The sequence below is a fragment of the Triticum dicoccoides genome, chromosome 2A (genome assembly GCF_002162155.2).
Source record: "Triticum dicoccoides isolate Atlit2015 ecotype Zavitan chromosome 2A, WEW_v2.0, whole genome shotgun sequence".
Classification (NCBI taxonomy): Eukaryota; Viridiplantae; Streptophyta; class Magnoliopsida; order Poales; family Poaceae; genus Triticum; species Triticum dicoccoides.
The window spans coordinates 680,253,577-680,265,636 of NC_041382.1; the positions used below are offsets into that span (position 1 = coordinate 680,253,577).

Genomic DNA, 12,060 nt, shown 5'->3' on the forward strand with positions numbered 1-12,060 from the left:
GATCCCCATTTGGTTTTCCGAGTCATTTGTGTTGCATGTTATTGCTCTTTGGAATGATTGCTTATGTGAATGCAATGTTTGACTTTATAGATTTTCATCAGAGAGTGACGAATAGTTCTATTAAGTACATTTCTGAGAGCGATATAATCTTCATCAACTATTACCAGGAAAAGTTCACATTTGACCATTCTTCCAATTACCTATGTTTTATTTATGAACTTAGTCCTTTGCGGTAGGATTGCATGGTAGGAATCTTATGTCGGATGGCTATGCGTTTACCAAGTAGTTCATTTAAGGTAGGTCTGCACCATACAACCTTGTCACCACCGTGTAAGTTTATTTTTGCCTCGCAAATTTAGACGTGGATTGGGAAGTGAACATGATGAGACATGAGTGACAAAGTAGTAATCAAGACCAAGACTTGTAAATGAACTACCTGGGTGGAGGTTTGGTTTGAATGTTGGCGAAGTACAGTGGGAGCATGCATGGGAAATCCATGATGGTGCACCACTAGTGGTCTGTCCGCCCAGGCTCAAAGTGATCAATCGTATTCTCATGTCTAGAAGCTTACGTGTGCAGCCACAAGCCAATATGGGCTCTGGCTTAGTTGAGTAGTTAGTGTGACCCCTTCCGGGATGGGCTAGCAGATGTAGAATGAGTAGGTGTACCAGCCTATCCGTGGGTTAAGGGGGAATACTTTTGAAAAACTATGTCTCGGTCATCCTGTTCTCAAACGCCAGGCAGTGCGAGAACTTCAAGGGAGGCGATCGAGTCTTGTGGGGAAAAGTGCGCAGACCTTTGCAGGGTGTTAAAACCTAATTGATTAGCCGTGTCCCCGGTTACAGACAACTTGAGCATCTAGTAGTGGAAATGCTGGGAGATCTCATCACTCTTAATTAAACTTAATTAAACAGTTGGGATTTAAATGAAACTTTGGGAATGGATTGAGTTGGGTTTACCAACTCATCCTATGCTATACAGTAGTGGTAGAATAATATCTTTTATTCTAGAGAAAAACTAGCTTTATGCAAAAACTAAACTTAGAGATTTCCACCAGCCAAATTGCATGTACAAAAAGATTCATTATTCTTATGGTGTGACTTGCCAATACATTCAATGTACTGGCCTATAGGGCTGCAACGTCTTATGTTGCAGGAATTTCTACGACGGGTAAGAGTTACGTTGTAGGGTTACGGTCTACACTCAACTTGCCGTTGGCGTTGATGGACTCCATACCTGTTTGATTGTTTCTGCTGAAACTTATGAGGTATATATATGTTTTATGCTATTTATACATGTGATTGCACTTTGATATATATATTAATATACTGTGTGTGCCAGCATACCGATCTAAGAATGGTACGGATACACAGAGACTTGACCGTTTGAGGTCGGGTCACTACAGGTTGCTTTCATGTCGTATGTCCGCTGCAAGTATGAGCTCTACCTTGGAGTGTGTTGTCCAAATTAGATATTGGTTTACTTGTCTATCCGCATATCACAAGATCGATATAAAATATTTTCTTTCTATCTTTTGAGTTCTTTTTTCTTGCAATGTTTTTGGGCAGTTCTTCTATTATAAAGTTTCAAGGTAGCATATCCTATTGTTTTTGATAAAAAAATATGGCTCCTGTAATGAAGTAAAAGGACAAGAATATAGACAATGAAGATTTGTGTCGGGTCGTGAGAGGAAGAAGAACGTGCACAAAAAAGGACGAAAAGGCGGGACATGGGAAGAACATTAAGAAGTAAGAACGTGTGTTCCATTGAATCAGAAAATTTTATTTTCATATAGAATCTTCCAAGTTCATACTATTACGTAGGCGAATGCATCGTTTGTATGAAGATCCATGCATGCGTTTAATGTTCGATCATTATTCAAAACCCACTTCTTTTCCAAAAAGATTCCAAATCCACATATACACCACAGTGTAGCCCACCCCGTCCCCCACTGGTTCTTCACCAGCCAGTACGCCTGCCTGCAGCTGTCCGTTCCGTAGCCCACCACCGTCACGCCGTGGTTCAGGTTCTGTCCACACGACGAGCTGCCGGTGTACACGCCCCTCATATAGTGCTGGAAGTCACTGTCAGCCTCCACGGGCACGGCCACCGGCTGTCTGGCCGCGAGCTCCTGCAAGGCGCCCTCGTCGCCGTGCAGCTCCACCATTCGGGGGGCGCCGCCGACGGAGGCGACCGAGTTTGGGCTGACGCTGCTGCTGCGGCACGCGCCCTGCTGACCGGTATACGCGTAGGCTTCCTCGGGCTGAAGGCCGCCGCTCGAGGCGACGTAGCTTAGGGCGGCGTTGATGTCGCCGCCATTGCAGGAGTTGGCGCCGCCCGTGCAGTCCAGCACCTGCTGCTCTGACATGGAGATGAGGTTGCCAGTGGCGATCTTTACGAGCCCCTCCGTCGCCGCTACCGCCGCGAACGCCCAGCAACAACCTGTACGTGTACATTCATTTGCGAACTTTGGCTTATGCTATGGCGTTACGTTAAATTACATATATGCATGCATACATTGCAGGAGCTGTAGATTCTTACCGCATGAGCCTTGGTTCTTGACTTGGGTGACGGCACCCGCGGCCCTCCAGTCCACGCTGTCCGGCGTGGACTCGAACTGAGCCTTGGACATGTTGACCACGGCCACCGGCGTGCTGTCCACGGCGTGCTGGTGGCGGTACCCGAGGTGCTTCTCCGCGAACTCTTCGCTGGTGAGGTCGGAGAACTGATTGAGGCCGAGCGTGTATGTCCGGTTGCCCGCCCGATTGACAGCGTCCACGTGCCGCGCGTTGGCCGCGAACACCTCCTGCCGGCGTAATTTCTCGGCAGCGTTCGTGTACTCGCGCCCGAACTTGGCCATCCACCGCTCGTGCCGGGCGGCCAGCGCGTCCCCTCGCGCCGCGGCAGCGCTGACTGTAAAGTGAAAAAGTGATTTGCCAGAAGTAGATGATTCTCATTGATTGAGCACTATATATACAGGGAGCGGTTACAACTCTGTGAGAGCATTTCTAACCGCAACATGCGGTTGCCAATGCGTGAGACAAAACAACAACTGCACATAGCAGTTGTTAAGATGAGAGAGGAAATACAACTGCTCATAGCAGTTAGAGAGTACAAGGTCGGTTCCTATGTCGGTTCCTTAATTAGCATTTGTTAATTAATAAATTAACAAATACTCTAACTCTATTCCTAACACTCCCCTTGGATCACGCATCTTCTAGAAGAATACATCATTTAGTGCTTCGTGTATATTTCATCATCTAGTGCTTCTTGTATAATCGTCATCCAGCTTGAGAATCATTTTAGCAATTTAGGAACCTCCCCCAAAAACCCTGTGGAAAAATATGAGGAGTAATAGATACACCATTGAAAACTCCTTTTAAAACCCTGTGGGAAAAATATAAGGAGAAAACAATATGGTATAATTTATATTACCTCATTAAAAACCTTTTATGAGAAAACAGATGTAAAAACTCATAAGGAAAAGAGTACAATAATTATTATCTGATGATAACTAATGGGTCATAATTCTAGGAGTTTTCTCCCCCTGAAATTTGCAAATCCCGAAAGCATCTCATACCAATCCCATGAATACATTTCTGGAATGTTGAATTTGGTAAAGACTTTGTGAACAAATCTGCTAGATTGTCACATGATTTGGTTTGCAAAATATCAATTTCTCCATCTTTCTGTAATGAATGTGGAAAGAACAATTTAGGAGAAATATGTTTTGTGATATTACTTTTAATATAACCCATTTGCATTTGAGCAATGCAAGCTGCATTATCTTCATAAATAATAGTTGGTGATCCTAATGAACCAATACCACATGAAGTTTGAATGCGGTTACTCATCCTGCGAAGCCATACACATTCCTTTGATGCTTCAAATAATGCAATTATTTCAGAATGATTAGTGGAAGTTGCCATGAGAGTCTGTTTTTGTGACTTCCATGAAAAAGCAGTTCCACCATATAAGAATACGAAACCTGTCTGTGACCTAGCATTGTGAGGATCAGATAGATAGCCAGCGTCAGTATATCCTACCATAGTCATATCTTGGTTTTTTTGATAGAATAAGCCAAGATCTTTTGTGCCATGTAAATATCTAAAGATATTCTTTACTCCTGTCCAATGACGTTTTGTTGGAGCAGCGCTATGTCTAGCTAGTAAATTTACCGCAAATGCAATATCAGGCCTGGTGCAATTTGCAAGGTACATTAGCGCACCAATAGCACTGAGATACGGGAACTCAGGTCCTAATATCTCTTCGTCATCACCCCGAGGTCTAAAAAGATCTTTATTCATATCAAGGGATCTGACAACCATGGGTGTTTCGGTTGGATATGATTTATCCATATTGAATTTTTCCAAAACCTTTTGCATATAAGCAGGTTGGTACACTAAAATTCCTGAGGGAAGATGCTCAAGCTGTATGCCTAAGCAAAATTTGGTCTTTCCCAAATCTTTCATCTCAAATTCTCGTCATTAAATGATTGCGTGCTTCTTCTATATCATGTGTACTCCCAATGATATTGAGATCATCAACGTACACTGAGATGATGCAAAATCCATTTGAGGATTTCTTTATAAATACACAAGGGCAATCATCATTATTTGAGTATCCTTTCTGAATAAGGAACTCACTCAGTCGGTTATACCACATTCTACCCGACTGTTTTAAGCCATAGAGTGACTCTCGTAATTTTACACAATATGCGTTGCGATTTGCTTTTGGATTCGGCATTTTAAGTCCTTCGGAAACTTTCATATATATGTCCGATTTGAGTGACCCATACAAGTATGCTGTCACTACGTCCATTAACTGCATAGATAAATTCATTTGTACTGCCAAAGATATTAAATATCGAAACGTTATTCCACTCATGACAGGAGAGTATGTATCATCATAATCGATGCCAGGTCTCTGCGTGAACCCTTGTGCTACAAGCCTCGCTTTGTATCTCACCACCTCGTTGTTTTCATTCCTTTTTTGAACAAAAACCCATTTTGCTCCCATAGGGAAGACATTCTGAGGAGTAGGTATTACTGAGGAAAATACCTCTCTTTTGTTGAGCGAGCGCAGTTCTGCCTCAATTGCTTCCTTCCATTTAGGCCAATCAGGACGCTTGAGGAAATCCCTGACGGTCTTTGGTTCTGGATCCAGTTGAAGGGTTTCAGCAATTTCAGAGGCAAAATATATGTCGACAATTGTAGTCTCTCTGTTGTATGATTCTCCTGATTCTATATAGTTTATGGAAATTTCTTTTATACCTTCAGACTCTATGTGATTTCCCACAACAATAGAGTCATGGTGTTCCGATGTCCCAGCTATTATATTTGTATGCGCATTTATGCTGGGTTCTAGATGTTGAGCATCTGATTGGTGTCCTTCAACTTATGGTTGAATTGCATTTACTGGTAGAGGATTTGATCTCCTCTGTTTCCGCGGAGGCTTCTGAGAAGCTATATTCCGGCTAACCAGATTTCTCCTCCTCTTACTCCCATTTGTGGTTTGAGTGGTTTTACTTGGTACCTCAACTCGTTATGGTGCATTAACAGCGGGAATATGTGATTTAGTGACACCTTTATGGTCAGTAAATGCATCTGGCAGATTATTTGCAATTGTAGCAAATCCATAATCCTCCGAACTTCAGTTTCAGATTCTTTAGTACGTGAATCTAAGGACTGGATGCCTGTTACATTCCAATCTATTTCCTGGCATTCTTTGTGGTTTGATTCTCCCCCTAATGCCGGGAAATGGTCCTCATCAAAAATAGAATCAACGTATCGAGCAGTAAACAGGTCCCCTGTAAGAGGTTCAAGATATTTTATAATTGACGAAGAATTATAACCCACATAGATCTCAAGTTTTCTGTGGGGGCCCATGGTTGTACGCTGGGGTGGTGATATCGGTATGTATACTGCGCAACCGAATTTTCGCAGATGGGAAATACTTGGCTGAGTGCCACGAACTAGTTGCAGCGGGGAGGTTGTGTGATATGCAGTTGGTCTGATTTGTATCAGATCTGCGGCGTGTAATACCGCATGTGCCCAACAAGATGTTGGCAAATTACAATTCTGTAATAATGGTCGAGCAATTAATTTTACTCTTTTGATGAGAGATTCAGCCAATCCATTTTGAGTATGAACATAAGGCACAAAATGTTCTAAATTAATGCCCATAGCCATGCAATAGTCATTAAATGCGCGTGAAAAAAATTCAGCAGCATTATCCATTCGAATTGTTTTTATCTTATTTTCGGGATGGTTTTCTCTTAATTTGATAATCTGAGCATTAACTTGGCAAAGGCATGATTACGTGTGGATAATAGACACACATGTGACCATCTAGTAGATGCATCTATGAGTACCATGAAATACCTAAAGGGTCCTGATAGTAGTTGAATTGGACTACATATATCTCCTTGAATGCGTTCAAGGAAATTTAATGACTCATTTTTTACTTTAAGATAAGATGGTTTTATAATTAATTTTCCAGTTGCACATGCGGTGCACACAAAATCTGATGATTTGGGGAATCTTTTAGTTGAAAGGCTGTGACCAATAGAATTGTCAATAATTTTTCTCATCATCCCTATGCCAGGATGACCTAGGCGATCATGCCAAGTCTTGAATTTATCAAGGTCTTGAAAAATTATTTTGTACGCAACATGTGGTACGGGTTTTATATAACTGTAATAAAATCCAGATGAAAGTGAGGGGAATTTCTCAAGAATTTGTTTCTCAGACCCATTGCTCTTTGTTAAAAGCAAATATTCAGTATTATTTTCAGAGATAGTTTCCACATGGAAATTATTTGATCGAATGTCTTTGAAACTTAGAAGGGTGCGAGTAGATTCAGGATACAAGAGTGCATCCTCAATTACAATGGTAGTACCCATAGGCAGAACGAGTGTGGCTCGTCCTGAACCAATAATTGACGCATCGCGACCGGCAATGGTCATAATATTCCCTTGTCTCTTAGTTAGAGTTTGGAAATATTTTATTTCCCTTAATATTGTGTTAGTGGTACAACTGTCCACCAAACATAGTTCTTCTTCCATTGGATTATCTTCTTGTAAAATCTATATAGAGTAAGAGAATATTTTAGGATGAAATTTTATTCATTACTCACATATAAATACATACAAAGTATTCATATTACAGTTACACATATGAATATGACATTATGTCTGAATTACATAATATGATTGGTCCGTAGGACTTTATTCTACTTAGAGTTATACAAATTATAACTTCCATTATTACAATAAAATAGCTGATAACATCAAATGAGTGATGTGGAGATTATATGAGATCTCCGTATGCGTCTTGGGTGTATTCCACCATCATGTTGTGGACATCAAGAAAATCTTCATCCTTCTTCCTTGGTTCCTGAGGAGCGCTTTGAGAAGTGCTAGTTTCAAGATTCTCTTCTTGTTGTAAAGCATTGAAGTGAGCTTCTGCTTTTCCATGAACTTGTTTGCCTTTCTCAGTGGATTTGAGATATAAATCCGCTAGATGCTTAGGAGTTCGGCATTTGCTAGTACGATGGTTAGTACATCCACACCTTTGACAAATCTCGGATTTGGTGTTTCGGTCATCTTTCTTAAAATGACCTTTACCTTTAGATTGACCAAATGTTTTCTGCTTGTTGTTCCTTTTCCACTTTCCATTGAATTTCTTGAAATTCTTTTTATTCCCCCCATACTTTTTAGTAGACTGAGTGTTAGCATGTGCTTCAGGGAGTGGCATGGAGCCCGTTGGACGTGTCTGATGATTCTTCATGAGAAGTTCATCATGTTTCTCAGCCTGAAGTAAAGTGTATATGAGCTCAGAATACTTTTTGTATTTTTGTTGACGGTACTGCTGTTGTAGTACTCTCATCGAGGGGTGGAAAGTGCACAAGGTCTTCTCAGTAAGATCTTCTTCTAAAATTGCTTGGTTGCAAAATCTTAGTTTAGAATTAACCTTGTGAACTGCAGAGTTGTATGCTGCCACAGATTTGAAATCTTGGAACCTTATGAGGGACCATTCTCTTTGGGCTTCTGGTAGCATAACTGCACTTTGTTGGTCATATCTCTCCTTGAGAGAGTTCCATAAAGCAAGTGGATCCTCCTCCATTAAATATTTTGTTTTTAAATCAGGATGGAGGTGATGCCTTATAAAACTTAATGCTCCATATTTGACTGCTTGCGGTATTTCCGCAGCGCCTTCAACATGTGTGATAATTGTGAAACCAAGTTTACGACATTCTAATGCTATCTTGGTATCCATAGCCCATGATAAATAATTACTACCATCTAGCTCAAGTTCATGAAATTCTCTATTCATGACGCCAGCCATTTTCCTGCATGTTGTGATCATTCATAAATTAGTTTTACTACGAGAGTGAAATTTAAGTAACAAATGCTTCAAAGGAGCAAAGTTTTGAAGTATAGCTGATGCTTTATACTTATATGTGTAAACCTCATTTTATGTAAATGACACTTTGAAGATAGTCACCGTTGTGGTGTAGATCTCACAGCAATGGAGAACATAATCTGGTTTTGACCAGTAGATGTTCATATATCCATTACCTTGTGCCATACTAAATTTTACAGAAACAATTTGAAGGTAGTCATCTGTCTAATGACTAGATGTAGACCTCACAGTAAGAGTGGATAGTCTGCAATTCGATGCAGTAGATCACACAGTTACCTTGTGTTTTGCAAGTATAATATTCAAGGTAATCACATCAATTCGCATATTTGGGAGAGCACTCAAAGATAGTCATTTTGCCAGAATAAAAGAGGCAAAATGTAGATCTTTCAGCAATGAGGATAATCTGCAAAATGCAGTAGATGCCTCATCTACCCTATGATCCCGAAATATGAATTGTAAATAAAATTGTTGTACTTAAGAATTACATATTCTAAAAGAAAAATGCTGAAGCAATCAAATAGAATATGTATACGTAGTAGTCTGAGACTTTATTTAGTAGACAATACTTGGTCGAACTAATCAAACTTACAGAACAGTACAGACTGAATATAATAAGCAGATGTTCTTAGTACAATAAAATAGCACTCTCAAATGAACAGGACTGGCTACTATGCAATATATTAATACTATGGCCATTCTCTGTTGAAAACGCCACAACACCAGCATCACTTATTGGATTTGTAGGCCTATTTAGGTGAGGAGCGGGGAGAGTTGGCCTAGCCCATGCACCGACAGAGAGAGGATAAGGAGAGGAGGATCGAGAGTTTCCCCACGTCTCTGCCACTCCCAATTCCCCTTCTCTGTTCGTACTTGGACTCAGCACCGCTGCTCGTCGGCTCTCCCCTGCCCCTTCTCGCCGTCTTCAATGGAAGCGAGGTGGGCCCCGCTTCGCAGCACGGCCTGCTCCGCTGCTGCTCGCCCCAGGGGCGCCGGTGAGGCCAAGGGCATCCGGCCACCACGCGCCACGAAGGGCTGCACGGTTCTGCGCCATGGCCGCGGCGAATTGGCGCGGGATCCGGCAGGCTTCCGGCGGAGGCGTCGGAGGAAGAGGCGGTGCCGGAGGAGGAGGTGGTGTCGCCGGTGATGAAGGTGGTGGCATCGACGACGAGCCCTGATCCTCTATCTCCTCTTCTTCAACCTTAATCTTGATGTTCAAGTCGGGGATGAAGGGGTAGCCGCCGGTTCCCGCTGCCGCCGGCGTCGGGGATGGGAGATCCGGGACGGGGCCGTATCCAGGAGGGATGAAGTGCTCCGGCAGTTCGTCTGATGGCGTTAGAGACGGCTTCCGCGGCGGTGCGCCGTACGCGATGGACACGATTCGAACCCGTGCCGCACGCAGTACGGGGGCAGAGGTGGCGGCGCGAGTTCGCAAGGGAACATCTCTTCTTCTCCGAGGAATGGCGCCGATGGACCTCCAAGGAGCCAATCCATCGGAGGGATGGTGAAGACAGATGGCGGCGGAGTTGTCGTTACGATGTAGTCGTCGGCGACGGCCGGAGCCGGAGCCGAAGGCCCAGCATGGTTTGCAGCGGTTGTCGGAGCCGAGGGTCCAGCCTGGTGCACCGTTGGTGCTCACCCACGGAGCGGGCGGTTGCCTTGGCATGCGTATCCACGGCGGCGGTTCTGGCGGTGGTTCCAGGCGAAAAAGCGGCGGCGAGGGCCACTCCTTGCGTCAAGTTCCTGACGGCGATGGCGACTTGCAGCACGGTGGCGATGGGTGCGCGGAAAGCGACGGTTCTCTCTCTGGAGGAAGCGTGCAATAGCGAAAACAAGCGACGGCGGGTCCCTCCCTGCCATTCTTACCTTTCCTGCGATGGCTCTCTGTCGCTCTCGGCAGGCTTGAACACATCATTCATGAGTGCTTGAAACGTTGCAGGAGCATTTGTAAGCCCGCATCACATTGAATTCATAGTTACAGGAGTACTGATAACGTGTAAAGAAAAAGTGATTTGCCAGAAGTCGATGATTCTCATTGATTGAGCACTATATAGACAGAGAGCGGTTACAACTCTGTGAGAGCATTTCTAACCGCAACATGCGGTTGCCAATGCGTGAGACAAAACAACAACTGCACATAGCAGTTGTTAAGATGAAAGAGGAAATACAACTGCTCATAGCAGTTAAAGAGTACAAGGTCGGTTCCTATGTGGGTTCCTTAATTAGCATTTGTTAATTAGTAAATTAACAAATACTCTAACTCTATTCCTAACACTGACAAAGGCGGAGGCGGCCACGAGCACGAGCAGAAGCGCAAGCACTGTGCCGTCGAGGCGGCGAGAGCTGTGAATCGGCGCCATTAGTTAGCTGTGGTTAATTTCCTTATTTCTTGCAATGGTTTACTAAGCATGTAGCAACCATGCTGCCCGCGCTTCTATTTATATCGCGCGCGCATGGCGAGCAAGACGGGGCATACGAGCGGATTTCATACTTTTCGTCGATGGGTCCGGGTTCATACGCCGTAGTCGAATGTACGTGCTGACTGGGAGTCCGTGAATGTTTCTTTCCGTCGGTGGTTGTTCTCTCGTCTCTTTGTATATCCTTCTTCTACTTCTCGAAGATTTTTCTTGTTTGCAGGATGGTGCGGCAAAGTGCTCTATCCACACGCATATACCGTCGTACACGCACAGAGCTGGAGTACGTTGCTGCCTAATCGAAATTGACCGGATCAGCGTGCACTTTTGCATATAGTTTGGCCGATGTGTATGGTCTGGATTACAAGTTTGGCTTATATTTTCATAGGAGAACGACAACACATGACTTCTCATTCTATTAAAAAAAATTGTTTTAGATACATCAAATGTGCTATATATAAAGCAAGATAATGTGCACGGCTAACTCCTATAAAACTAGCCATAGTGAGGAGTAGCATGTCATTTTCTCCACGGGCCAACCTCGCCTCTTGAGCCCTGCGCATCAATCTGACTACCTTTAAAAGCCTCCACGGGCCAGATCCGACTTGATACAGCCCAGCTATGTCGCAACCCTTGAATCCGAGCCGAGTTCGAGCTAGCCACTACCAAGTGCTCTTATTCCATGCGCTAAGTGAGGTATAGTGAGCAAACACTTTTTTTATAGCACATGTGACTTTATTAATACTCACAGTCATTACAGGTACTCTTCTTTGGATCCACGGTCTAAGAAAATTACCAAGTAACTTGTACAACTAAGAATTACAATGAATATCAATCTTTGTAAGACGGAAAAGTGCCGATACTTCAGTATAGAAACTACAGGGGACTGAAACAGCGATATTGTCACTCGTTCATCCCCAAAAACTTAATTAACAATAAAGGTTTCTGAAAGCCCATGAGTCGTCCATAAAAAAGCTAAAAGCCATGAACAATGAATGTATTTGGGTCATGGATGAACCTTCGGAAGTCTAAGTCGCCTAACCACAAAAATCTTCCGCATAACAGCGAGGAAAGATTTCAACTCCACAAAGAATCAAACTAACAAAGCAACATGACACGTAAATTCATCAGATTTGAATATCAAGTCACTGCACAAAAAGTAGAGTAAGTTTATTCCAGAACATCACTAAATGTTGAAGAAGTCTAAAAGTTACTTGATGATT

General features: G+C 43.1%; 1 protein-coding gene across 1 annotated transcript; it reads right to left on the bottom strand.

Moving 5' to 3' along the window:
- Window positions 1-1,807: 1,807 nt before the first annotated feature.
- LOC119358097 (ervatamin-B-like) lies at window positions 1,808-10,783 on the bottom strand. The gene is made up of 3 exons (XM_037624799.1): window positions 10,699-10,783; window positions 2,542-2,913; window positions 1,808-2,442 (listed from the first exon to the last, which is right to left on the bottom strand). The coding sequence occupies exons 1-3, from the start codon at window positions 10,781-10,783 to the stop codon at window positions 1,808-1,810; spliced, it is 1,092 nt and encodes a 363-aa protein (XP_037480696.1).
- Between the last annotated feature and the right edge of the window lie 1,277 nt (window positions 10,784-12,060).

Coding starts and splice junctions, on each gene's coding strand:
- LOC119358097 (XM_037624799.1), bottom strand. CDS start 10,783: ATGGCGCCGATTCACAGCTCTCGCCGCCTCGACGGCACAGTGCTTGCG. Junction 2,914..10,698: donor GGCCGCCTCCGCCTTTGTCA/GTGTTAGGAATA, acceptor TTCACTTTACAG/TCAGCGCTGCCGCGGCGCGA. Junction 2,443..2,541: donor CAAGAACCAAGGCTCATGCG/GTAAGAATCTAC, acceptor GTACACGTACAG/GTTGTTGCTGGGCGTTCGCG.